The 23,468-nt window shown below is 53.1% G+C and overlaps 1 protein-coding gene across 4 annotated transcripts in view; it reads left to right on the top strand.

Moving 5' to 3' along the window:
• The first annotated feature begins 4,332 nt into the window (after positions 1 to 4,332).
• Positions 4,333 to 23,468, top strand: part of PLPP4 (phospholipid phosphatase 4) — a 44,587-nt gene continuing 25,451 nt past the window's right edge. Inside the window, exons 1-5 of one of the 4 annotated variants that reach the window (XM_081158483.1) lie at positions 4,351 to 4,683; positions 15,758 to 15,866; positions 17,396 to 17,486; positions 20,602 to 20,665; positions 21,648 to 21,772. In XM_081158483.1, the coding sequence (XP_081014609.1) occupies positions 4,628 to 4,683; positions 15,758 to 15,866; positions 17,396 to 17,486; positions 20,602 to 20,665; positions 21,648 to 21,772 (445 nt within the window). In that variant the 5' untranslated portion in view covers positions 4,351 to 4,627. Of the gene's footprint in view, positions 4,684 to 15,757; positions 15,867 to 17,395; positions 17,487 to 20,601; positions 20,666 to 21,647; positions 21,773 to 23,468 lie in introns of those variants that run through there. The other 3 variants (XM_081158484.1, XM_081158482.1, XM_081158485.1) reach the window with 3 other exon arrangements.

Raw genomic sequence — 23,468 nt, 5'->3', positions numbered from 1 at the left:
CCCTGCACTGGACTCAGGCCCGTAAATGCTCCATCCCACTGGGCGCCCCCAGTGCCCCCAGAGGCGAGTCCAATTACCATCACCATTTACAGAGACTGAAGCACAGAGAGGTTAGGTCACTTGCCCAAGGTCACACAGTGAAGGAGGGGCAGAGTTGGGGTTCAAGTCCTGATGGACCTAAATGCAAAGCACATGCTCTTCCTCTATCACCCCACAAATTCAGTAACTGCTCCTCACAGCACAGAGAAGGAAACGCTGAAAATGAGGGACTTTCTCATCCTAAAATAGGGTTTCTTTTTGTTTACATAATGCTGATAAAACTGATGAATAATCATATACAATCATCTCCCTGTTTTTACAAGCCATTCGATGGGTAGAACATGCAGCATCTGTCTCCCATGGACGTTCAGCTTCCCCTAATTTTTATCATTATTAATAATTGAAGCTTTAAGGGTTTGCAATAAAAACAGTGCACCTTTTGCTAGTGCAGGTCTATCCTTTTTGGGGTATTTCTGTTCATGACCAGTGGCTGATCCGCTCACCTGCCCACCCGCCCCAGGAGCCCCTGCTTTGGAGATGGCTCTTGGTGACTAGAGGGGGCCCCTGGCCTTGGCCTGTTATTAACCCTCTGCTTCAACTGCAGGACAAGACTGAAGAAAACTTTCCGGGCTGTTGGCAGCTTCATTTTGCTTTTTCCCTGCATCTATTAAGGATGTTGTTGGTGTTTAGTTCTAATGATTGTAACATGAGAGGGCGGGGGGGTTGTTACTTTACTACTTGGACAAGGGTTGGGGAGCAGGGAGATACGACGCCCATTCTCATTAGCACCCTTTGTGTTGACAAGGGGAAAACATTGTGTGAATATCACTTATTACTCAAGTGTCAGAACATCTTGTGTCCTGGAAAGTTATAAAACAGACTTGTGAATTAAATAAGGAGATGAGCTCCAGGTGAAACGGGGAGGGGCCGCTGTGTCCTGGTGACATCACCCTCCCCTACTGTCCTCCACTGACAGTTCCTGTCACGCGTGTGATCGCTGGAGGCCGAGGAGGGCGGGAGTCACTCCGGAGCGGAATATTATTCTACGGCTGATGGATGGGCAGAATAGCCACTCTCAACTATTTTCCCAGTGTCTGTGCCATTTTTTTAAAAGATTTTTTTATTGAACTTAAGACAGAGAGGGAGGGAGAGGGAGAGAGAGCAACATCAGTGTGAGAGTGAAACATGGATGGGCTCCCTGCACGCCCCCTGCTGGGGATTGAGCCTGCAACCCGGGCATGTGCCCTGACCGGGAATCGAACCACAACCCTTTGGCACACAGGACGATGCCCAGCCCACGGAGCCACACTGGCCAGGGCAATGTGTCCATACCACTTAACGTAGCCCTGAGTCATTAGCTTCCTGCTTTGGGGGTGTTGATCTTGCTTTCCTAACTAAACTCTTGCAGCTGGATAGTCTCCCACATATCCCTCAGTGGTGCTTAGCACACGGGAGATATTTGGCAAACACTCTGTGATTGATGTAATAGATTTTAATGATTCAATCAGGTTTCAGAGACAGGAAAAAGAATCCCAAACTGTCTTAACCCAAACCCGGCCTGTAGTGGTTTATATAACGGGAAGTCCAAGTGTTAGTAGCTTCAGGCACAGCTTGTCTCAGGGCCTCATTCCAAGTCAGTGGGGTCTGATTTCTCCAAATCTTATCTCTGCTTTCGTCCATATCAGCTTAAATCTCAGGATCTGCATGATGCCAGCTTTCTGAGAGTCAGATAAATACTGTGTCTCCTCTTCTCAGAAAAATACCCCAAACTTGACAAACAATTTATGGGGTTTTTCGTACTCCCTGAAATCCCGGCATTGCACACACACCATGGTTGGAAAACTCCATAACTTTGGAAGTCAAGCTTGGAGAAGTTGGTCGTCGAAAGTCAGGCCAGGCAGCCTCTGCTCCCAGAGGGAGGCAGCTTCAGACCCAGGTCTGAAGACTGTACACTTGCTGCTGGTTAACAGCGTTGGAAACCCAGAGGCCTATCGGTCGCCCGCAGTGCCCTCGGGGGCCCTTGTGTCCAGGTGCGTGTGTATCCATCTCTCTCCTCCAGACACACTGTATCCCGCCGTAGACCCTTCTCAGTCTCTCTGAGGGAGAATGAAGAATGGAAAGATGTTTCTAGAAGCTGGGTTCCAAGATGCAATCTTGATAGAAAATAACATGTGTTGTCTGTTTTAAGCTCAAGTGGCAAATGGGCTTTCAGACAGGTGGTTGAACAAGAACAGGCTCAGCAGTGGATGGCGTGGAGGACCCAACTCTTCCCTGAAATCCTTGTTTGGACAAAGGGATAGCAGAGCAAAACAAAATCATGTACTACCATATTTACCAGATCCTCCCAATGCTCGAGGATCACTCATTTATATGTTCATAGGACAAATATTAATATTTACTGAGTACCTGCTCTGTGCCAGGTATTTTTCTATGGGACACAGCAGTGAATGTAAAAAAGGTCCCGTTCTAATGGCCATTACCTTTTACTGAGGTCTACGTGGTGGGCAGTGTGTGTAGTGAGCATTTGAGACTTGCCTTCCCAATGTCTTCCTGGTGCTAGTAACCAACTTTAGCTTAGGGCTCTGTCCCTTTTCCACTCTCAATACTTTTGAAGGATGATTTATGATCAAGAGTTTCCCAATCAGCACAATTATACCCCAAACACCAGCTACAAGGGTCATCTCTCCCACCTGCAGCTCCCCCTCCAGCTCCCTCTCTCTTTCCAGCTGAACAATCAAAGGGCTATAATGTAGAAGAACAGGTATTAAATTTTTTGTGGTTGGTCCACATAGCACAATTTGGACCCATGGATGCAGGCTGCAGGCAAGTCTGTTTCCACTCAAACAACAAGCATAGCTCTCTCCAGAAATGGCATGAGCAGTGAGTGAGTTCCACATCCCCGGAGGCGTTCAAGAAGGCAGACATTTATTGAGACCATCATGGAAGATATTCATGTACCGGTTGAACTTGATGACCTCTTCTGAATTTCCTCTGGGATCCTTGGTGTTTCGGCCATACCAGCAAGTCCATGCCAGGTAACTCCGGGAAGCCCGGGTGCCTGGGTCTCTGCAGGTAAGGGTCACCGTGCGGGCGCCTATTCCCCGGTCAGGCTCAAGCGCAGCCAGGGAGGTGCCGCTGAGATACAATGTAGCCTTTGGAAACGAGATGATATGAAATTGTTGCAAAGCGGTGTTCCCCAAAGGTGGCTTTGGCTTTTGAAAATAGCCAGTCTGGTCAACATGGGATCATCATACCGGACCGAAGAAACCGTTTGGGGATTTAAAAAATCCAGCGGCAGACACGTGACTATGGAGGGATGGGGGTACTTTACTTGACAGGCCCATAACTGGATATGGAACACGGGTGGTTTTCCCAAGTGGCACTTTGAGACGTGTGCAGCCGGGAGAGCGGCGGGACGCTGCGCTTACTTGAGCGTCTGCGCCGTGAAGTGATTTTTCAAGGATCAGCCTCACACCTCAGCTGCGGGCGCAGGGTTTCGGCCAAGGGGCGACGTGTTTGCTGCTGCTTGTGATGGAGGGTTTCTGAGGCCGGGCACCTCTGACCCCGGCTTCCTTCCAGAGGACAGACCCAGGGGGTGCCCGGCGGGCACCTGGCGCTGAGGCCGGGCTGCCCCACCCGACCGGCCCTCACTCTGTGGACCCATTTGCCAGCCGGGCAGCCACAGGGGGTCCGCAGGGTTCTGTTGCTCGGTGCCTGTTCCCGGCTGCACAGCTGCCGACGCCGGTCACCTCCACACGCACGGCAGTGGCTGCCTGCCTTCTGGGGTTCGTGAGACCAGTCGTGCCAGCCTCAGCCCCTTTCGCGGGGAGCAAAGCTTATCCGTCCTTAAGAGGGACCTGCCGTAAAGCACAGATTCTGCTGTGAGCGCGCGACCCACAGGCACCCTGTCCCCCCAGGGGCCACCTGGTCCTGGTGCGGGCGAGGGGCCAGGCCCCCCTGCCTTCCGTCTGGGCGGGGCCCGGGGCGGGCGGCACAGCAGAGCCCGCGCGCGGTCCAGGGAAACTTCCTAGAAAAACGATTTCGGGTCGGGAAGGGGGAGGGCGCGGCCGCCGGCGCTCCGGAGGCTCCCGGCGCGTCCGTCCCACAGGCCACGTGGTGCGGGGGCGGGGGCGGGGGCGCGAGGGCCGCGCGCGGGCGGCGCGGGGGGACCCCGGGCGAGGGCGGTGACGCGGGGGCACCCCGGGCGAGGGCGGCGACGCGGGGACCCGGCGAGGGCCAGCGAGCTTGCCGCCCAGGGCCGGCCACCGGCGGGACGCAGGGCGCGCGGGCGGCGGGGCTTCCCTCCCGGGGGGGCGGCGCGCGCTCGGGGAGCGGGAGTCCCCGGGGCCCCGCCCGCTCGGCGCAGGGACGCGGGGCCGGGGCCTCGGAGCCGCCGCGGAGTCCCCAGCGCGGGCCGAGGCGGGAGGCCGGCTGCGCTCCCCGCGTCCCCGCGCCCCCGCCGGCGCCGCCTCCCGCCCCCGCCCGGCCTGGCGCGCGCCGCCCTCGCCCCGGGTCCCCGCGCCCGCGCCGGCCGAGCTGCGGAGCCGCCGGAGCACAGCCGCCTCCGCGGGACCCGCTCGCCGGCACCATGCGGGAGCTGGCCATCGAGATCGGGGTGCGGGCCCTGCTCTTCGGGGTCTTCGTGTAAGTAGAGACGCGGGGGGCGCGGGGACCCACGGACCGAGCGTCGCTGCGCCCCAACTTTGTTTGCACCGCCGCGTCCCGCCGGGGCCTGGATCCCGGGTCCCCCCAGCTCGGCCGGGACGAGCCCCTGGGACCGAGGGGACCGAGGGGGCCGCTCCGGGTCGCCTCCCGCCCCCTCCGCCGGGTCGCGCGCCCGAGACCCGAGACCCGAGACCCGAGACCCGCTCCCGCGCCGGGAGGGGAGCGGGGCCGGCGCCGCACCCGCGGGACCCGGACCTCCCTAGGCGGGCGCCTCGCCTGCGCCCTGGGGCGCGTTTTCCTCTGGGCTCCTAGCTCGTCTCCCGCTCCTCCCCCCCCCCCCCCGCCGGCTCCCGCCCATCCTGTCCCTGGTTTTGGCGCCGGGGCCCCGGGGAGCGGTTCCCCAGGAGGCGTTTGCGGGGCCCCGGCTGTGAAGCTGTTGCTGCGGAGGCTCCGGGAGGCGGGGGCCGGGGAAGTCGGGGGCCGGGGAAGTCGGGGGCCGGGGAAGTCGGGGCCCCCCGCAGCCCGGGGGTGGGCTCCGTGCGCCCCTAGCTCTGTGCCGAGTCCGTGGCGCTTAGGCTGCAGGCGGGGCCTCGGGGACGGCAGCGAGGTGCCCCCTGGGCTGCAGCGTCGGGTCCCTGGACGGAGGTCTCGGAGGCAGGAGGGTCAGCTGTGGCACGGACGGTGGTGGCCCGGCGCCCGCCCCCAGGGGCCTCCCTGGGGCCCCGCAGCAGGAGCCTCCGCGTCTCCGCCCGTCTGACCCCCGCCGGGGCCCCTGCGCCCGTCCCCCTCCCCTCTCGCCTCTGCCCGTGGCCGTTTCCTGACACATTTTAAATGTTAAAGTTGCAGGAACTTTCTGGATTTGCGGGTTGTGTGTGAGCCGCGCACTGAGCCAGACTGGAGGCCCCCCTCCGGCTTCCCGCCGGGCCCAGGCAGGACGGCAGGTGGAGGCTGTGAGAGGACTTCTGTTGGGCAGCCCGGGCACACACCGAAAGAAATGCCCTTTCTTGCATGTTTTCCGTTGCTCGGGGTGACATTCATCCAGAGCGTGTATTCACAGCGTCAGAAAGGGCCCCGCGCTCCCCCAGGTGCAGGCAGGCCCCCCGTTTCAGTGAACACTGGTGCCATTCAGCGGGTCTGGGCGCCTCTGGGAAAGCGGAAAACACTTCCCTCTTCTCACTGTTTTTCTACCTTTGGAGGGAACATTAAAACTAGTGATTCCCGTGGGACCCAGTGGGCACAGTTCCCAGTGGGCAGAGAGGCTAAACGCTCTGAAGTGATTCTGTGACGGAAATGGCAACGTGTCCGGTAGAACTGAGCATCTGTGGGCGACCGTGGGTGGTGCTGAGAGACGGGAGGTGAGCTCGAGGCTGCCTGGTTTTACTGCCGCTGGGAATTCTCAGAGTGAGAACGGGCCTGGTAGTATTTATATTGTTTCCAGGTTTTCCTTCAAGTTTCCTCAAACATTTACGAGATGTTTACAAACATGTAACTGTGCAGCGGCTTTGAGCATTTGGTAATTATTGTTGATGTGCTTCTTGTGTCCTCTTAGGATGTTATGTAAAAACCTGCCAGTTTTATAGTCTTCTTTCCAAACGTCCCCTTTGTATTAACTACTTCAAGGGGGATCTGCTCTCACCCAAAGGGAAACACGTGGGCATTGATGGCCTTTTGGCCGATGCCCTGGTTTTCATCTGTGGCTCCTTTACCTGCACAGACCAGCTCGGTGTTGGCGGAGACCCCCTGGGTGGGAATCCTGAATGTTCAGAGCTGCTATCAGCAGGCGATGACAATTCCCAGAGTGACAGGCTCAGGCTCACAGGCACAGATGACCCTCTGTTTTCTCAAATATGCGTCTGGCGAGATGACGGAGGTGGACTTTGGGGGAAGTTTTGTTCTTTCTTTCGCCAGCGCTGGTCTGATGACCAGGTTTGGTGGTTTGTACCCACCTCTGCTCAGGAAGATGGTAGTCTTAGCCGCAGGGCCTCACCTGGGTAGGTTTGGAAAGTCCCTCTCGCAATCAGAATCCAATTTCTCGCTGCCATGTCTAACTTAGCTGATATAGTTCATGGGGCTCTGCTTGGTGTTTCCACCCTATTTATTTACTAGGGTAAGAGAATAGTCTTATTGGAGGGACACTTTGCTTTGCACACTTGTGCTCTGGGGAAATGTTACCTGTGGATGCACCTGTTCTCTGACCACACTTGTTCTGCATGAGGCAGGAACCCCCACCACCGGATGCTCACGCAGGTTCTGAGTTCTCGCTAATGAAGTGCGTTTGGGACCCACAGGTGGTAGGGGTGAAAGCTTCCCTGGCTCACCTGAGGCACCAGTTTTGGGTTTGTAGACCAGATTTTGGTGACTCAGGATTCCAGGAAGGTGCTCTCCAGGCAACCCTCACAGGCGCCCCAAGGGGCACTCAGTGCCTTTGGACAGTCCTGCCTAAGAACTTCAGGTCACTAGAAAGGAAATTAGGAACTAGCAGTGCCAATCGGAGCTGGAACGTGATGCGTAGCCGAGCAGGAAGTAAACTGGTTAGAGAGACGCAACGTTTAGGAAAAATCAAAGTGTGGAAGTGTGGCATGCAGCATGGGGCCTGCATTTAGCGCTGTGGACGGTGGGTCCAGAGGCCCCATTGCCCTGCGTGTGGACTGTGGGCAGAGCAGGGCAGGAGCCCGGGAGCTTCCTGTACCCTGTGGCCGTCGTCATTCCAAGAGAGGGTCTGTGAACTTTTCTGCGGATGCTGAAGTCAGCCTGGTTGAGCAAGTCAGTGCGGAAACACGGTGGCTGGCCAGCAGCCCTGAAGACCAGTGGTGTCCTCCTGTTGCCAGTACAGTAGCTACCACATGTGCCAGGCTTACCACGTGCCAGGCACTAAGGAAGATGACCGCACATGCGCTAGCCCTGCATGCACCGACGAAGGGGGTGTGTTGATATCTCTGTTTATGGGGGAGAAACTGAAGCTCAGGCAGATTAAAGAACTGCCCACGTCACAGAGCTAATAAGGGTGCTGAGGTCTAACCCTCGATGCGCCCCCTGCGTAGCCGGACTCTCAGTCACCTCGCTGAACTGCTTCAGCAAAAACAGCAACCAGCAGTGGTCCGTTGAGGGCTTACTGTGTGCCGAAGATGCTCCGTGGGGTTTCTCGTGTAAGCCTCGTCTCACTCGGAGTGGACACTCTAGGTTCTGTCCAGTTTATGAATAAAGAAAGCAAGGTGTGGAAAGGTGAAGGAACTTATCTGAACACATGCTGATAGCAGAGACATCGCCTGGATTCGGACAGGCAGTTGACCCCCATCCCAAAGCCATTGGCCACTGAGAATAGAACATGTCCAACACCAGGTTTCCAGACTGGAGCGAAAGTGACCACGTCCTAAAAGCGATGCTCTGAGATGACCGTGATCTCCAGAAAAGCACGTGCTCAGCCTGGAGTCAGGTGTAGGAAGAGCTGTCATTCCAGCATTTATGGATGTGTGGCCAGGAGTCCTGGGAATTGGCATTTTCACCAGATGCTCTCTGTCCGCTGTGTTTGGGGCCACTGATGTGAGTCTGTATCTTCTTGTGGCTGAGGGTCTCCTCTGGACCTTCTCCCCTTTCTGGCCACAGGAGACCACCAGTCCCAGTCCCCGGCCTTTAGGTGGGGCTGCATGGAGCATGGTTGGAATGACAGGTGTCACCATCAGGTTGAGGCAGGGTGAATCCCCCTGGTGGCCTGTCATTGCCCTTTGTCGGTGGCAAGTGTGAGGCTGTGGTTGGATGACAAGCAGCTCGGCCGCTGCCCCGAGCATCGAGCTGTTGGAAGCGGACTCAGTGGGAGGAAGGAGATGGGTGTGAACTATGGTATGGGATTGATCGGCTGCTGTGGCACGAGTCTGTTTTGTGTAACACGCCTGCCATGATCCTGTGCAAAGTGGCGTAATGAATGTCCATGGGCTTCAGAGCGAGGTGGGTCTGTCTGCATTTTCACTCTGCCACTAACTGGCAAGTTGCCTGAATTCTCTGGACCTCAGTGTTTTCACGTGGGAAATGGGAAAAGTTCTAACTTCATTGGGTTTTATTAGATGAGGTGTTTGAAGTGCCGAGGTACACGTAGCAAACATAAGGTGTCTTCTCCCCATTCTTGTGACTCCCTGCTGCGGACATGTGCTGTCTCAGATGGCCGTGCGTGTAGCGGTCACAGCGTGGCCTTCGGTGTTGGGTCCCTGGGCCCGAAGCCTGGTTTTGCCTCATATTAGCTGTGTGAGCCTTTCACGGAAGTGTTTATCCGGTTCGGGTCTTTTTTCCACATTTGTTCAGTGGGAATATTGACGGTGCCCATGAATGTCAGGGTTGTGAGTAGTAAACGAGGGAGCATTCAGCTCATTGTGTGTGCTCAGCAAATTGTAATGTTGTTATCATTTTATTAAGATGAATTCATAATGTAAAGAGAAATGCTATAGGGAGCTAATGATATTCCTATTACAAATGATTTACTTCAGGGTTTCTATAAAATAATAAACTCCTTTAAGTATATTTCAACCGATTTCTTTCAGCCGCAGAGGGAGGTGTGTCATGTGCCCTGAGTTCATTGTGAGCTGAGCCAACCATATGGCGGGTGGGAGGCCTGCTGTCTGGTTTCAGGGTGTCCCAGCCCCACACTGTCGGAGCATCCTTCTGTTTGAAGTAGTACCTGCCACTTTAAAATGAGTCAGCTGTAGCCAGAATTTGGAGACTTGATGAGGTTTTTCCACAGAGCCATAAATGCTTATAACACTCCGAAAGGGTCATGAGTTTCATACCTTGTGGGTAACGTTACCGCAATTAGTTATGAAGATGATGCCTTTTATGACCCACACAAGGCTCATAAAAGCTCCCTAACTCTAATTTTCTACGATAGTGATTTTTTTAATATGAAAATCATCTTAGTAATATTGCTTCTTTAAGAAATACAACCTTGGTGTCCTGTGAGTGAACCGGACACACTGGTTCAGAGCAAGGAGGTGAATTTGGGCAGGACCACGAGAGGCCATGTGTCCTCCTCACTCAGCTAAAGGCGCAGAGGTGCGGGTGGCTGGGAGCGCGGGGACGGTGGGCTCCGGCAGAGCTGGGGCTGTGGAGACCAGGAGCGGCTTCGTCAGCATCCATCCTTCGGTATGTGGCAGGGAAAGGTGTCTCGCAGAGGGAGGGACGCCAGTTATTCTGTCTCCACCAAGGAGAAAGAGGCAGGAAACCGGGTCAGGGCCGCAGGAGCGTTTGGGTTGGTTTTCAGGAAAGCGCGGTCGACCCGTCCCTGCCAGGTGCTGCTTTTTCCTTTACCAAAGGGTTTTAGAAACGTGATTTTACTGAAATGTTAGTTTGACCCACCTGAAATTGCTGGCATTTGACTGTTTTGACCTAAACAATGGGAATTTCACTTAGTTCCACCTAAAAAAGGCAAGGAAGAGTGCGGGATTTGTAATTGTACAGTTGGCCGGAGGACCGCCCCAAGGCCCGTCCCCCCCGAGGGTCTCACCACCCTCCGTGTACATGGAGTCACACAGTGTGGACTGTTTTATGCGACTTTTTTTCCTGGATTGTTTTTTAGTTTTTATCCGTACCTGAGGATATGTTTTTATGGATTTTAGAGCGGGAGGAATTGAGAGGGACGGGGAAGGGCCGGTGTGCACACAGGTGTAGGTATGTTGAACTGACCTCTCCACCCTGGGTGCAGGGGGCGAGGTGGGGGAAGGAAAGGGCGCAGTTTACCTTCCTGCGTGCCCGCTCTGCGCCCGGTACGCGGCACCTCGGGTGGTCTAATCTCTGCAACCCCGGAGGCGATACTGTGGTCCTGATTCACAGGGTGAAGAGTTAAGGCTCCTGGTACTCGGAGGACTCCAGTCAGTAAGATAAAGACGAGCTCTTCAGACAGAAATGGGCAGCGGACGCGAAAGGGAATTAACACAGTGCGAGTAACTAAAACATCGCTTTAAATCCGTGATTCCGGAGAAACGCAGGGTGCGTCTCAGCACAGCACAGCGACCCTGAGTATAGACTAGCAGGAGCTTTTCATGTGCTGTGATGAAAAGACTATGCAGCCATTAAAACTAATTATGCAGATGAGTTGTGAAGAGATCCATAAATTGCTGTTAAGTGATAAAAGCCAGTCACAGAACGGTGCATAACGCTGCTGTAATGTGGAAATGTAACCAAATTAAGCTGTGTCTGTTTCTGTAAGAAAAACGTCCATGACAATACACACAAAAAATCTTTATGGTTATTTCAAGCCAATGGAATTTTGTAATAATTGCTTTTCTTTTATATTACTTACGGTCTAAACTATTTTACAGTAAAATTTATTACTTTCATTCATAACCAGAAAAATCAATATAGATGTTTCCTGTTTGGGGAAAGAATAAAATATCCTCAGTTAGGGCACTGGGTGATTCCTTTTGATTGCCTTAGAAATGTTTGAAGTGAGAATTGGGTCAGAAATCAACCTATATTTTATATCAACTAAAATATTTAGAGAAAAGTCAAAAAGTAAGGATGAGTGCTGACCAGGTGGCTCAGTTGGTTGGAGCTTCATCATCTAGAGCACCGGAGGGCGGTGGGTTCAATTCCCGTTTGGGACGCTTACCACTGTTGTGGTTCCTCCCCGGTCAAGGTGCCTACAAGAGGCAGTCGATTGATGTTTCTCTGTCTCTCTCCCCCTTCCTCTCTTTAAAAATCAGTAAAAAGCATATCGTTGGGTAAGGATTTAAAAAAAAAGTCAGGATGAACTCCCAGGATGTGCAAGACTGTGGTGGAGCAGATGTGGTTAGAAGACGTCGGTGAATTGTGAATGGCCCCCTTGAAGAGCAGTGTTGCGCAAAATTAGTCCTGCCCTTTGACTTAGAATTTTTAGAAGAAAATTTTTAGAAGAGGCACTAATGTAACAATTGCAAAAATCTTCCTGTATAAAGATGTTCATTGGTGTGTTCTGTACAAAGCAAAGTTAGTATTTTTGTCAAATAAAAATAAATGAAAACTCCAATGGTCAGCCTTTGAAGAATGGCTTGGTAAATTATGGACACAAAGAGAATGCTATATGGCTACTAAAATAATCATTTTGAAAATCATGAAGAAACACAGTGACGTTTTATGATGTAATGAAGAAAAGAGCACTATACGAAAATATACCTCAAAATTGCACCTCTCCGAAATATGTCTGATTGGGGCAAATATTAGAAAGTTGTACACACAAGCAAATGTAATGGAAATGAATGTGTTACTCCTCACTTAAAAAAATTTTAAGGTTATAAAATAGTTGTGAAAATGAAAACAATACAAAAAGCGTAGGGCTCCCTGAACTCTTAAAGCTCCTTTCTCTGCCAATTCTATTCTGTTTACTTTTTTAAATTAAACTTTCCAACACACATTTCTATATAATAAAAAAGCTGAGGACACATCTTATCTATAGTTTAACATTTTTTTAACTTAATTTGTCTTGGAGATATTTTCTGTGTCTGTAGATCTACTTGATTCTTTCTACTGGCTGTGTGGTGGTCCACTGTGTTACCTTGTTTGTGGGATTTTAGGGTGTTTACCCTTTTTTGCTGTAACAAATAGTTTTGCAGTTGTGCATACCTTGTAGGGCACCTGTTAAAACATCGGGATAAACTTTTGCCAGTGAAATTTCTTGGCCAAAGGCCACATGTGTTTTAAATTCTGATGAACACTGTCAAGTTGTCTGCCCAAAGGGGTGTCCATACCTTCCACCAGCACGCGGTGTCCTTTGTCCGACATCCCTGGCAATGCCGATATCGTTCATGTTTACTTTATATTTTTGCCATGGGAGGAAATACAGCGTTTGCATCTTTTCATTCAGGTATTGGCAACTTGTATTTTTTAATGAAGTATCTGTTATTTCCCTTTATTCATGTTTTCATTGGATCTTTAAATTTACCTTACTTTTGTGTAGGAGTGCTTTATACATTAAAGGTATTAATATTTTCTTCTATATATTGCAAGTATTTTCTCCATGTCTGCGACTGACTTACGTTTCTTTGCAATTTCTGTTATTGTGCACATTTTAATTTTTATGTGGTTAAGTGAATCAGTGTTTTTGTTTATGGTTTCCGTTTGTCCAATTTAGAAAGTCCTTTTTCATCTAAAATTGAAATATTTTTCTGTATTGCCTAGAATTACATACTTCTATAATTTTAGTTCTTTAATTATAAGAATTTACTTATAGAATGAGGTGGTGGATTTACTTTTTTTCTTGCTCATGGTCTGTCAGCTGTTGAAAGAGGCCGTTTTCTCCGTAGTGTCTCCATCAGGCACAAACTTCCACGTGTCCATGGGATTGCAGGTGAATTCTATTCTGACTGCCCGGTGGTGGCTCAGGATACATTTTAATTATTGTAGTTTGAGAGCGTAGTTAGATATCTGAGGGAAAACGGCCCCTCCTCCCTGGGAAGGAGCACAGCACAGCCGTTACAGCGCCGGCTCCGGTGCCTGGGTGCCTGGGTGCCTGGGTGCCTGGGTGCCAGACCCTGACCTGCCGTTTACCAGCTCTGTGACCTCGGGTGGGTCTCTTTCTCTCTCTGTGCTTCAGTTCCCTCCTCTTCAACGTGGGATAATTATGGTGCTGAAACAGTCTCATTGTACTGAGATCAGAGACCAGCTTGTGCGATGTCTGCGTTTTGTTTTATGATCCTCTGGCCACACACACAGTCAGTTTTTGTAAGTTTACATACTTGGGCATAATGAGTAGTTTGGTGGATACAGAGCTCTAAATATATTAAAGCAAGTCAGCTGTGCTACTCGAATCCTCTATAGTCTCGCTCTGTTTTTCTTTTTAACTTGTAATTTTTAATGTGGAGCTACACTGCCTCTGTCAAACTAGGGTAATCAAAGCATTCACTGTTCTTGGAAATAACTAATATTTTGTCATACTGCTGCCAACTTACTCTTTTCTTTTTGTGGTACTCATTTTAATATTTCTTTTCCTCTTGGTTTAACTGAATAGTTAAAAAAAAATTTGCCACCCTCCTTTATTTCCTTTGGAAATAAATTCCTATGTCTGTGTTTCCAGGTAGTGCTCATAAGTGTCTTCTGATGAACCTTTTATCATGGTTAAGGTTTCATCTTTGTGTTAATGTTCCTTATCTTGAAGTCTACTTTATCTAATGTTAATACATATCTACCTTACTTTTCTTGAATTAATGTCTGCACAGAATATATTCTTCCATCTTTTTACTTCCAACTTACCTGTGTTTTTATGCGGAATGCATGTCTCTTATAAACAGATAGTCACATTGTAAACATTGTGCATAAAATAAGAGTTGATAGGTTTAGCCCGAGGGTCTGAATAGCTTTCCTGTTTTAAGTGCAAGAGTATTCTGCATGCCCAGAGGTGTTTTTGATTGCTGGCTGGTTCTTACTGAGGGATGGGGTTCACCCTCGAGTTCTAGGTGAGGGAGGTGCTACAGTTCTTGTTACTGAGTCTGTGCCTCCCTTGGGAACAAGGGGAGAATGTTTTCTGGCTGATACCATAGTTGGAGGTGGAACAAGTAGAGCACCCGGAGAGCACTGGCATTGGCTGAGCATCTGGAGTGCAGCTGGGGGCAGGGTGCTGTCTGGATCTGACCTCCTCTGTGCAAGGTTTTTATCAGCAACTTGGATAAAGACGTAGAAAGCAGGCTTATCAAATCTGAGAATGACGCAAAACCAGGATGGCCGGCTAATATGTAGGATAACAGAATCAAGATGCATGGAACTCGTGGCAGGAATGATGGGTCTGAAGCTAACAAGGCGACCCTAACAGGATTACACGTGGAGCCCTGCAGCTCCTCCAGCAGCCCCGGCAGGGCGGGAGGCGCAGCCCGAGGGCAGTGTGTGCAGAGCCAGGCCTGTGGGCTTCCTAGATGGCAGTTTTAAAAATTAACTATGCCTTGCCCTGGCCGGCATGGCTCAGTGGTTAGAGCATCGGCCGGTGCACCCGAGGGTCAAGTGCTTGGTTCCTGGTTGAGGGTGTGTACCTGGGTCTCAGGCTCAGTCCTGGCCCTGGTGGGGGGGGGCAACCAATCAGTGGGTCTCTGAAGATGTCACCTGGGTGGCCTGCGATGTATCAAACCCAGTTCTCGGTAGTGCCTGGAGCTTTCCCCAAGAGGCAGGTGTTGGAGCAGAGGGAAGGGAGAGGGTCAGGCCCTCAGACTCGCCTAGGGTCGCGCTGTGGCTGTGCTGCCTGCACTGGGCCGTCCCAGGTGTCTGTGTGCGTGTGCGTGTGCACGTGTGTGTGCGTGCGTGTGCGTGTGCGCATGCCTGGGTCTCGGGACATTTGTTCTGAACAGAGTCTGCCTGGTGGAGAATTGGCTGGAGAGCTGGGAGGTGGCCTGATGGCTGAGAGCTCGCAAAGGAAACCACCCCCGGCCCCCTCCCCGTTTTTCTCTTGGGGGTGACCACTTTTCACATGCCTGGGTGTTGTGGGCCCCAGGGTGTGGGAGGGGTCAGGAGGGTGAAGCGATGGTGAGCTGGTGCTTAGAGCTGTTTGGCTCCTCGACAGCAGCCCCGGGATGTCCCTCTTTCCCCTTGTTCTTCCTTTGTCTCCTCTGCGTCTCTCCCGCCCCAACCCTGTCTTTCCTGGAGGCTTTTCCTTCTCACTCTGCCCGCTACTGGTGGCCTAGAGGGTGGCCGGGCCCCCGGGGGAACCTGGAGGAAGAACCCAGTTCTCCCCGGTGGTGCCAGCTGCTCCCTCAGCGGTGCCCCAGCTCAGTCCATGTTGATCCCAGAGACTTGCTGCTGAGCCACCTTTCTGACCTCAGCTTCCAGTTCCCTTTGGAGCCCCGGGTTCCTGGGGTCGTTGTCTGTCACCCTCAGCTATTCCCACATGCCCAGATGGGTCCTTGCTGGCAGGTGACGACAGAGGACGCTGCCAAGTCCAGCAATTCTTTCCATGTTTCCCCAGGGGGACCTGGCTGAGAACCACCAGGAGGGCAGCTGTCACCCCCTCCTCCTGCCCTGAGGGCTGAGCCTCCCCGCGGGTGTGAGGGCTGCTTCCCGGAACCAGGGGCAGCCGCTGAGCTCGGCCCTCAGGCAGCTTTTTGTTTTCTTTCAGTTTCACAGAGTTTTTGGATCCATTCCAGAGAGTCATCCAGCCAGAGGAGATCTGGTTGTACAAAAACCCCTTGGTGCAGTCAGACAACATCCCCACGCGCCTCATGTTCGTAAGTACCGCGATTTCGTGGCCCAGCGACCGTTCTCTCCAGTAGGAGCCCAGTGAATTTCCTCCCTGCTTTTCTAACCCTCCCGAAGGCGGTGAGCTGCCTGCAGGAAAGGAGGCAAGTGCCCGTCAGGCTCAGGTTCAGCAGCGAATCCTGACGGGTGCTGCTTGGTCACGTGAGGAGGACACGTTGCTGGACGTTGCTAGACAGAGGAGGGACCTGCTTCCCTGGGCTACACTGAGTTGTTCCCAAATAATTACAGTGAAACAGACTAGAAACCACTGAAGAGCTTTTCCTGCCCCGTCTTCTTTGAAGATAAGCTTCAATTTTGCCAGACTCGGCACCACAGGTAGCTCAGCTGACCACCTTTCTGGGTTCAGCTGGTCAGTTGCTGACCGCCAATGAGATGACCAGTGTGACTCAGACCCTGGGGAGTGTCTCATGTCTCGTAGCTTCTGGAATGAACAGGCAAGCGCCCATGTCGCCGGCGGATGTATTGGGGTCATTCTTTCTTCACCCTGCCCGATGGCAGTTGCTTCCTCTGGGCTGAGCATCTGGCTGATTACTTGGGAAAGATGGTCTCGCTGATTCCCACCCGGCATCCCAGGGAGGAAGGGCCACTATTGCCCACACTTTGCAGATGCAGAACTGCACTCCAGAGAGATGAGGGACCTGGCCCAAAGCCGCACAGCAAGCGGGTGGCAGGGCCAGGAATCACATTGGAGCAGCCAGCCGAGCCCAGCTCTCAGCCTGAGGCTGCCCTGCAGGTCGCGAGCCTGGTGCTGAGACTCCTGAGGAATTGCCACCAGGCCTTTCTGAGGCAGAGGAAGTAGTTAAGCTCTCCCTGGTCACCCAGCAGTGATGGAATTGTGGGTGGCAACCTCGGAGATGGAAGGTTATTCCTCTTGACCAGCCCTTGTGCCTCTGGAGACTGAAATGGTTGTTTCAGAGCTTTCATAGGGCACATGGGAAATGTTTGCATTTTGAAAGAAATCCCTCTGATTTTATGGAACCCCACCAGCTTGGTTCACTGCATGTCTGTGTGTCCTGGGTCTGGGACGGGATGGAGGGAAGGAGGGAGAGAAACTTCATACAAATGGGCTCGTCCCTGCTTTGCCGAGGAAATGAACACTCAACGAAAGAGCAGCAAGCGGAGTGAACTCTTGGGCTCTCAGCAAGTCCCACAGGCTCCCGTGTTGCCAGAGAGCTGGGATTGGGCGGCCAAGGGCTCTTCCACCCTCTGCAGGGAGGCACGTGAGGGGCTTAGTGGCAAAAACGAGTGATGGTAATTATAGACCATTCCCTCTGTTTAAAAGACCACCACTTTAAACTCGGCTGCCAGCAATTACAGATCAGTTACAACCTGCAATCAGACCTCCAGTGTTTCAAGTGTGTGGAGGCTCTAAGTATAGATATAAATCCCCCATCTCTGTGCGAGGTCAGGAGTTCGGAGAGGTGGTTGGGCTAGGAGGTCTGAGGGAAGCTAACTGGCACTGATGATCCTCACAGGGATTGTTTGTTTTTTCTTCCAGGCAATTTCCTTCCTCACGCCCCTGGCTGTTATTTGCGTGGTGAAGATTATCCGGCGAACAGACAAGACTGAAATTAAGGAAGCCTTCTTAGGTAGAGTATCCACAGTTCTCGGGTTAGGGGCCGGGCCGGGACTGAATTATCACTAGATTTAAAACCATCTCAGTGGCGCCCGGCTGGTTTTTCTCTTGGTGAAGTTAAGCTTGGGAGAAACGGGGTGAGCAGTGTGTACAGTCCTCAGAAGCTCCAGGGCGCAGGGAGAAGCGCCTCGCGGGCGGCTGGTGCCTCTGTCCTTCCCTGCAGGGATGGGTGCTGCTGGGCCCAGCGGCTGGGCAGCTCTTGGTGTACAAGAAAGCTAGTCTGAAACTTGGTCACCGCTGGCTGTCCAGTCTCACTTTTGTGGCCAATCGGTGCACATTGAAGTTCAGAAATCACCCCCCACAGAGCCCTGAACCAGTCACCATTGGCTAGAGGCAAAAATGGGCAAAACCTGTTGTAAAATAAAGTGGAGATTAGAAACAAGCTCCGTAGCTCATCTTCAGTTTAGGCTCATTTTGGTGGTTAAGCAGCTGTTGCTGTGGAAAGAGAGCTGCAGCCTTCGCGACTGTAACCCCGTCGTTACGAGTCCCCCGCACAGCCATAGCTGCATGGGACACGTGCACTGTTTCGGGGAATAAGTTCATTTTCTGATCTGCATGTTAATCAAATGCTGAATAAAGGACAGTTTTTTAGAGAAAGCCGAAACTATTTGTATTGTTTAGCAGCCAAAATGAACTTCCCAGTAGTCAGGTTTTCAGCTTTTTATTAGGAAAACTGAGTTAGGTTTCCTTTTTGACACCACACATAAAAGTTACAGAAACCGTCACACGAATTTGGTTGTTGGTGTGTTATGTGGACTTAACATTCAGTGAGGTAGCAAATCTGAAAATAGAGTCCCTGCTAAAGGGCGCTTGTAAATTATTGGGCTTTGAGGAAATGAAGATGCAGCGGAATTGGGCCCTTTCTGGGTGAGGGAGAAGCCCAGGTGCACCGGGGATTAGGGCTTTCTGATCGGAGGAGGGCAGGGAATGATTCTTACACGACCAGTTAGGACCAGGATAGGAAGCCTGATCCCTGGGGAACACAGCAGTGAGCCTGCCGGACCAGCCCCGAACCCGGACGTCCCCGGCCATTTCTGGGCGACCTCAGGGCCTGTCAGTCGTCAGGGCCATTCTGACAGGTGTGAGGGGATGTACTACTCGGCCATAGAAAAGAAGGAAATCTTACTTTTGCAACAGCAAGGATGGACCTGGAGAGTATTATTCTAAGTGAAATAAGCCAGTCAGAGAAAGGCAAGTATCATGATTTCACTTATATGTGGAATCTCACGAACAAAATAAACAGAGAAAGAGACTCATAGATACAAAGGACAGACTGACAGCTGTCAGAGGGGAGGGGGGTTGAGGGACTGGGTGAAATAGGAGAAGGGATTAAGCAGAAAATAAATAAAACATAGACACAGACAACAGTGTGATTATCAGAGGGAGAGGGGTGTGTGGGAGGTAGAAGGGGGTACAGGGGGATGAATGGTGATGGAAGGAGACGAGACTTTGGGTGGTGAACACACAGTGCAATATACAGATGGTGTATATAGAATTGTATACCTGAAACCTATATAATTGTATTAACCAATGTCACCGCCATAAATTCAATAAAAGTATTTACTTAAAAAGCAGGTAGGTTTGCCCTGGCCGGTTTGCCTCAGTGGGACCGTGGACTGAAGGGTCCCAGGTTCGATCCCAGTCAAGGGCATGTACCTCAGTTGCAGGCTCGATCCCCGGCCCCGGTCGGGGACCACGCGGGAGGCAGCCAATCCGCGTGTGTCTCTCACACCGATGTTTCTCTCTCCCCCCTTCCACTCTCTGAAAAGCAATGGAAACAAGATCCTTGGGTGAGGAAATAAATAAATAAATAGCAAGCAGGCAGGTTTTCCCTCCATCCATCCCTGTGGCCTCCGCCCTCGGTGACCACCTGGCCGCTCCACGGCACATCAGTCTCCTGTGATGACCGTGCATTGCTCTAGGCAGCTCCTTCCCGAGAATGTCCCTGCTCTGCTATTTTCCTGCATAAATCTCAGCTGGTACCGAATTGCTCGTATTTGCCAAAGGGAACTGGTGGCTCATACGCTGTATCATTCAGCGAAGCAAAGGAATGGGCACTGGGAGGTTTTCATGGCGTGAGCACCGCGTCTGAGCTGCGGGCACGTGGACTTGCCTGTCGTTGGGTCTCAGTGAGCACAGGTGCAGGGTCCTTGCAGGGGCAGCTCTGTGACCCGGTCACTCACGCCCTGTGGGTGGTCTGTCCTTCACCCGTCACATCCCCTCCCAGTGGCTGGGAGAAAGCCCCATGCTGCGCATTTTAAGCTTAATGTGTCCAGAAGTTCCTGCTGCTCTGGGTGGCAGAAGGCGCCCCCTGGGCCCAACCTTCTCAAAGCCCAGCGAGGGTGTGGGCGCCTCACCGCCTCAGAAACAGACCTGCTTGGTAACGGGGCAGCTGCGGCAGGTGAGGGGTCAGCCAGAGATCACTGCTGGATGGGAATGTCCTCGTCTGCAGAAGGGTCGCAGCCGCCGCTCTGTTGGGAAGGATGTCTGAGAAGGTTGCCAGAAGGAGATAGAAAAGTGAACGTTTCCTGCTACCAGCAAGAGAGATTCTGCGTGCCACCGTCTTAAATCTGCCCACGTCAGGCCAGAGCGTGATCGATGGGCTTCTCTGCAACACTGAACGTCAGTCGAGGAGGAGAGATAAATTGCACGGCGCAGGGACTTGGAGTCCTGTAGAGTCACTGTCCTAAGTCCTGTCCTAATTATATTTTACACTAGCCACCCCAGCTTCCTCTGTTTTTTTAAAAAAAATGTTTCTATTGATTTCAGAGGGAGGAAGGGAGAGGGGGAGAGAGAACCATGAGTGATGAGTCTCTGACCGGCTGCCTCCTCACGCCCCCTGCTGGGGATCGAGCCCACGACCCGGGCACGTGCCCCGACCGGGATTCGAACTGCGACCTCCTGGATCCTAGGTCGATGCTCACCTGAGCCACGCCGAGCCTTCCCTCTGTTTTTAAAAGTGTTGGCCCACATTTCCACGGTAAGGGATTAAACGGAGGAGTGGTGCTGTGGGCGATGACTTCGGTTTGGGAACCAGCTGGTTATTTACTGTCTGCTTTCTTTCGTAGCCGTGTCCTTGGCGCTCGCGTTGAACGGAGTCTGCACAAACACGATTAAGTTAATAGTGGGGAGGTAAGTTCCGAAAAGAAACCCTTGGTGATTTAGACGCTCGGGGTCGTCTGTGTGGGAGCCTTGGCCGCAGGACGCTGTCCGAGACAGATTTGAGCTCTTCTGGTTTTCCCTCAGATTGTGGTCCTCCTGGGGCTTTGTCCTCAGCACAGATCTTTCTTCTCTGAATTTCGAACCCACTGTTTGAGGAGGCGGGAGGTCAGAGTAGGGAAGGGCCCTCCGACTACACGTCCTCCTGGGCAGAGGCGGGTGCTGGCGTTTCCAGTCCATCCCGTGCTCCCAGGGCCTCACCGACACCCACTCGCTTGTCAGTTCTGGCTCCTCCCAGAATAAGTAAGATCACCTCTTTATCATTTTCTCTGGGATACGAAGTATTGGTTGGCATCCGAGTTTCTCTTACTCCCCTGGGAAGTGATTTCTGGTCTCCATGTATCTCGCCTGCTCCCCCGGCGGCTCTGGGAGGGAGCCAGTCTCTATAGAGTAGGACAGTCAGAGGACCTGAATTAGAGACCTGCTGCCTGAGGACGCACAGCCGGCCGTCCAGATTCAAGGTGAAGGGACGTGGGCAGCCCAGAGTCTTGGGTCCTGGACGCAGCCTCCAAATGGCAGAGCCCCAGACGGAGGCAGGAGCTACCTTAGGCTTCACCAGGCTGAGCTCAGGGTCCTCTTGTGTGGCCTTAACCCTCAGGACCTCACCTCTGTAGGTGTTGGCCTCCCCCTTTTACAGACACGGAAACAGGCTCGAGGGGGCCACACGATCGTCCCAAAGTCAGACACTAGTCAGCAGCAGAGCAGGAGTCCAGCTCAGGTCTCTCTGACCCCGGAGGCGAAGCTTTACCATCACGCCTGGGACTCTGGGGCAGAGCTTGGGGGGGTGGCAGGAGGAGCTGGGGACGGTGGGGACAGCGGGGGTGGGCGGGGGTCGGCTCGGGCTCGTTTGCAACGGCAGCGTTTATATTGAAAATGTCCATGGTGTCTTTTGTAGACCTCGCCCCGATTTCTTTTACCGCTGCTTTCCAGATGGAGTGATGAACTCAGAAATGCACTGCACAGGTGACCCCGACCTGGTGTCCGAGGGCCGCAAAAGCTTCCCCAGCATCCACTCCTCTTGTGAGTTCCCGGTTGCCTCCTGTGGGGTCAGGTGGCGGGAACCGTGTGGGTACCTGAGCGTTGGGCGCATTTCCAAACAGGATCTTCAGCTGGGAGCGATGGCCTGTGGACGAGGCTCTGGCCTTTACAAACATTGTATGTGCTGCTTCTGTGAGCTTGGCGGGTGTGACACGTGACTCTTCACCCTGTGTCGGTACCACTCAGGAACCTGACGTGTGAGGAATTACCTGTGCTCGCTGGGACCTCCTGCTTTTCAGCCCAGTGTTCGCTCTAGTTTAACCCTTCAGTGCAGGGACTCGTGTGCCTGTGTGTGTACCAGTGTCAGCATACATGTGTATACACGCACACCCACACACTGATCATAGATATTCGAGCAGGGACCAGCCTTAAGGCAAAGACTAAATAATATAAATGAGCCCGGCCGGCGTGGCTCAGAGGTTGAGCATCGACCATGCACCGGGAGGCCTCTGGTTCGATTCCCGGTCAGGGCACACGCCCGGGTTGCGGGCTCGATCCCAGCAGGGCCGTGCAGGAGGCAGCCGATCGAGGACTCTCTCATCGTGGATGTTTCTGTCTCCCTCTCCCTTCCTCTCTCTCTAAAAACCAATAAAAACATATTTTGAAAAGTAACGTGAACAAGGTACAGCCAGGTGTGGTGGGAAACAAGGTCTTTGAGGGGCGACGGAGCCTGCTCCCAGGTGTCAGCCCTGTGCCTCGACCTCCGTGTGCCTCGGTGCTGCAGGTAGTGTGAGCGTCCGCCGCACCTGCGTGACCAGGTGCAGGGTCGTCTTTAGCCCCTCGGCACATGCGACGGCCCAGTGTAGTGCCTTCAATGGACAGCAGTGTCCGTGCTGTCGTTTTTCCCCAGCTGAGGTCTCGGGAGCGTCCTGGCTCAGTCATTCCATCGATGTTACTGAAGGACTGGGTGCCAGCACTGTGCTGGGGACGCCAAGGTAAACAAGATGCAGCACGTGTCCGGGGAGTGCACAGGCCGTGGCAGGGGGTGTACCGTGCTGGTGGTTCTGAGACCGCTGGAGAAGAGCAGGGCCACAGGTGGCGCTCCGGGCAGCGGGGGGCCGACCCTTGCGTCAGGAAACGGGAAGCAGGAGAGCGGAGGAAATGCAGGATGCGTTTGTTTTGCGTCATTTAATGAATGAAATTGTACCGGGGATGTTGCTGGTGGATGGGAAGCTTGAAAAGCACCACCTCCCTTCCTTTTAAGGGTGGTAGCGTGTGGCCCGGGCTGCTTAGGTCTTTGGTTCGACCAGCGCACTCGGTGGTCCTGTGTCTGGGGTCAGCTCCACTTGTGCAGCTTCTCCTGTAACTTAGAAATGAGTCCAGGGTCACCGTCAGGTCGAGGGGCGTGCAGGGTCACCGTCAGGTCGAGGGGCATGCAGGGTCACCGTCAGGTCGAGGGGCGTGCAGGGTCGCCGTCAGGTCAGGGGGCGTCCAGGGTCACCGTCAGGTCGAGGGGCGTGCAGGGTCACCGTCGGGTCAGGGGGCGTCCAGGGTCACCGTCAGGTCGAGGGGCGTGCAGGGTCACCGTCAGGTCGAGGGGCGTGCAGGGTCACCGTCAGGTCGAGGGGCGTGCAGGGTCGCCGTCAGGTCAGGGGGCGTCCAGGGTCACCGTCAGGTCGAGGGGCGTGCAGGGTCACCGTCGGGTCAGGGGGCGTCCAGGGTCACCGTCAGGTCGAGG

The sequence above is a fragment of the Miniopterus schreibersii genome (genome assembly GCF_964146895.1).
Source record: "Miniopterus schreibersii genome assembly, chromosome: 14".
Taxonomy (NCBI): Eukaryota; Metazoa; Chordata; class Mammalia; order Chiroptera; family Miniopteridae; genus Miniopterus; species Miniopterus schreibersii.
The sequence above is the reverse complement of the archived record's forward strand: the minus strand, read 5'-3'. Positions and strand labels throughout refer to the sequence as shown.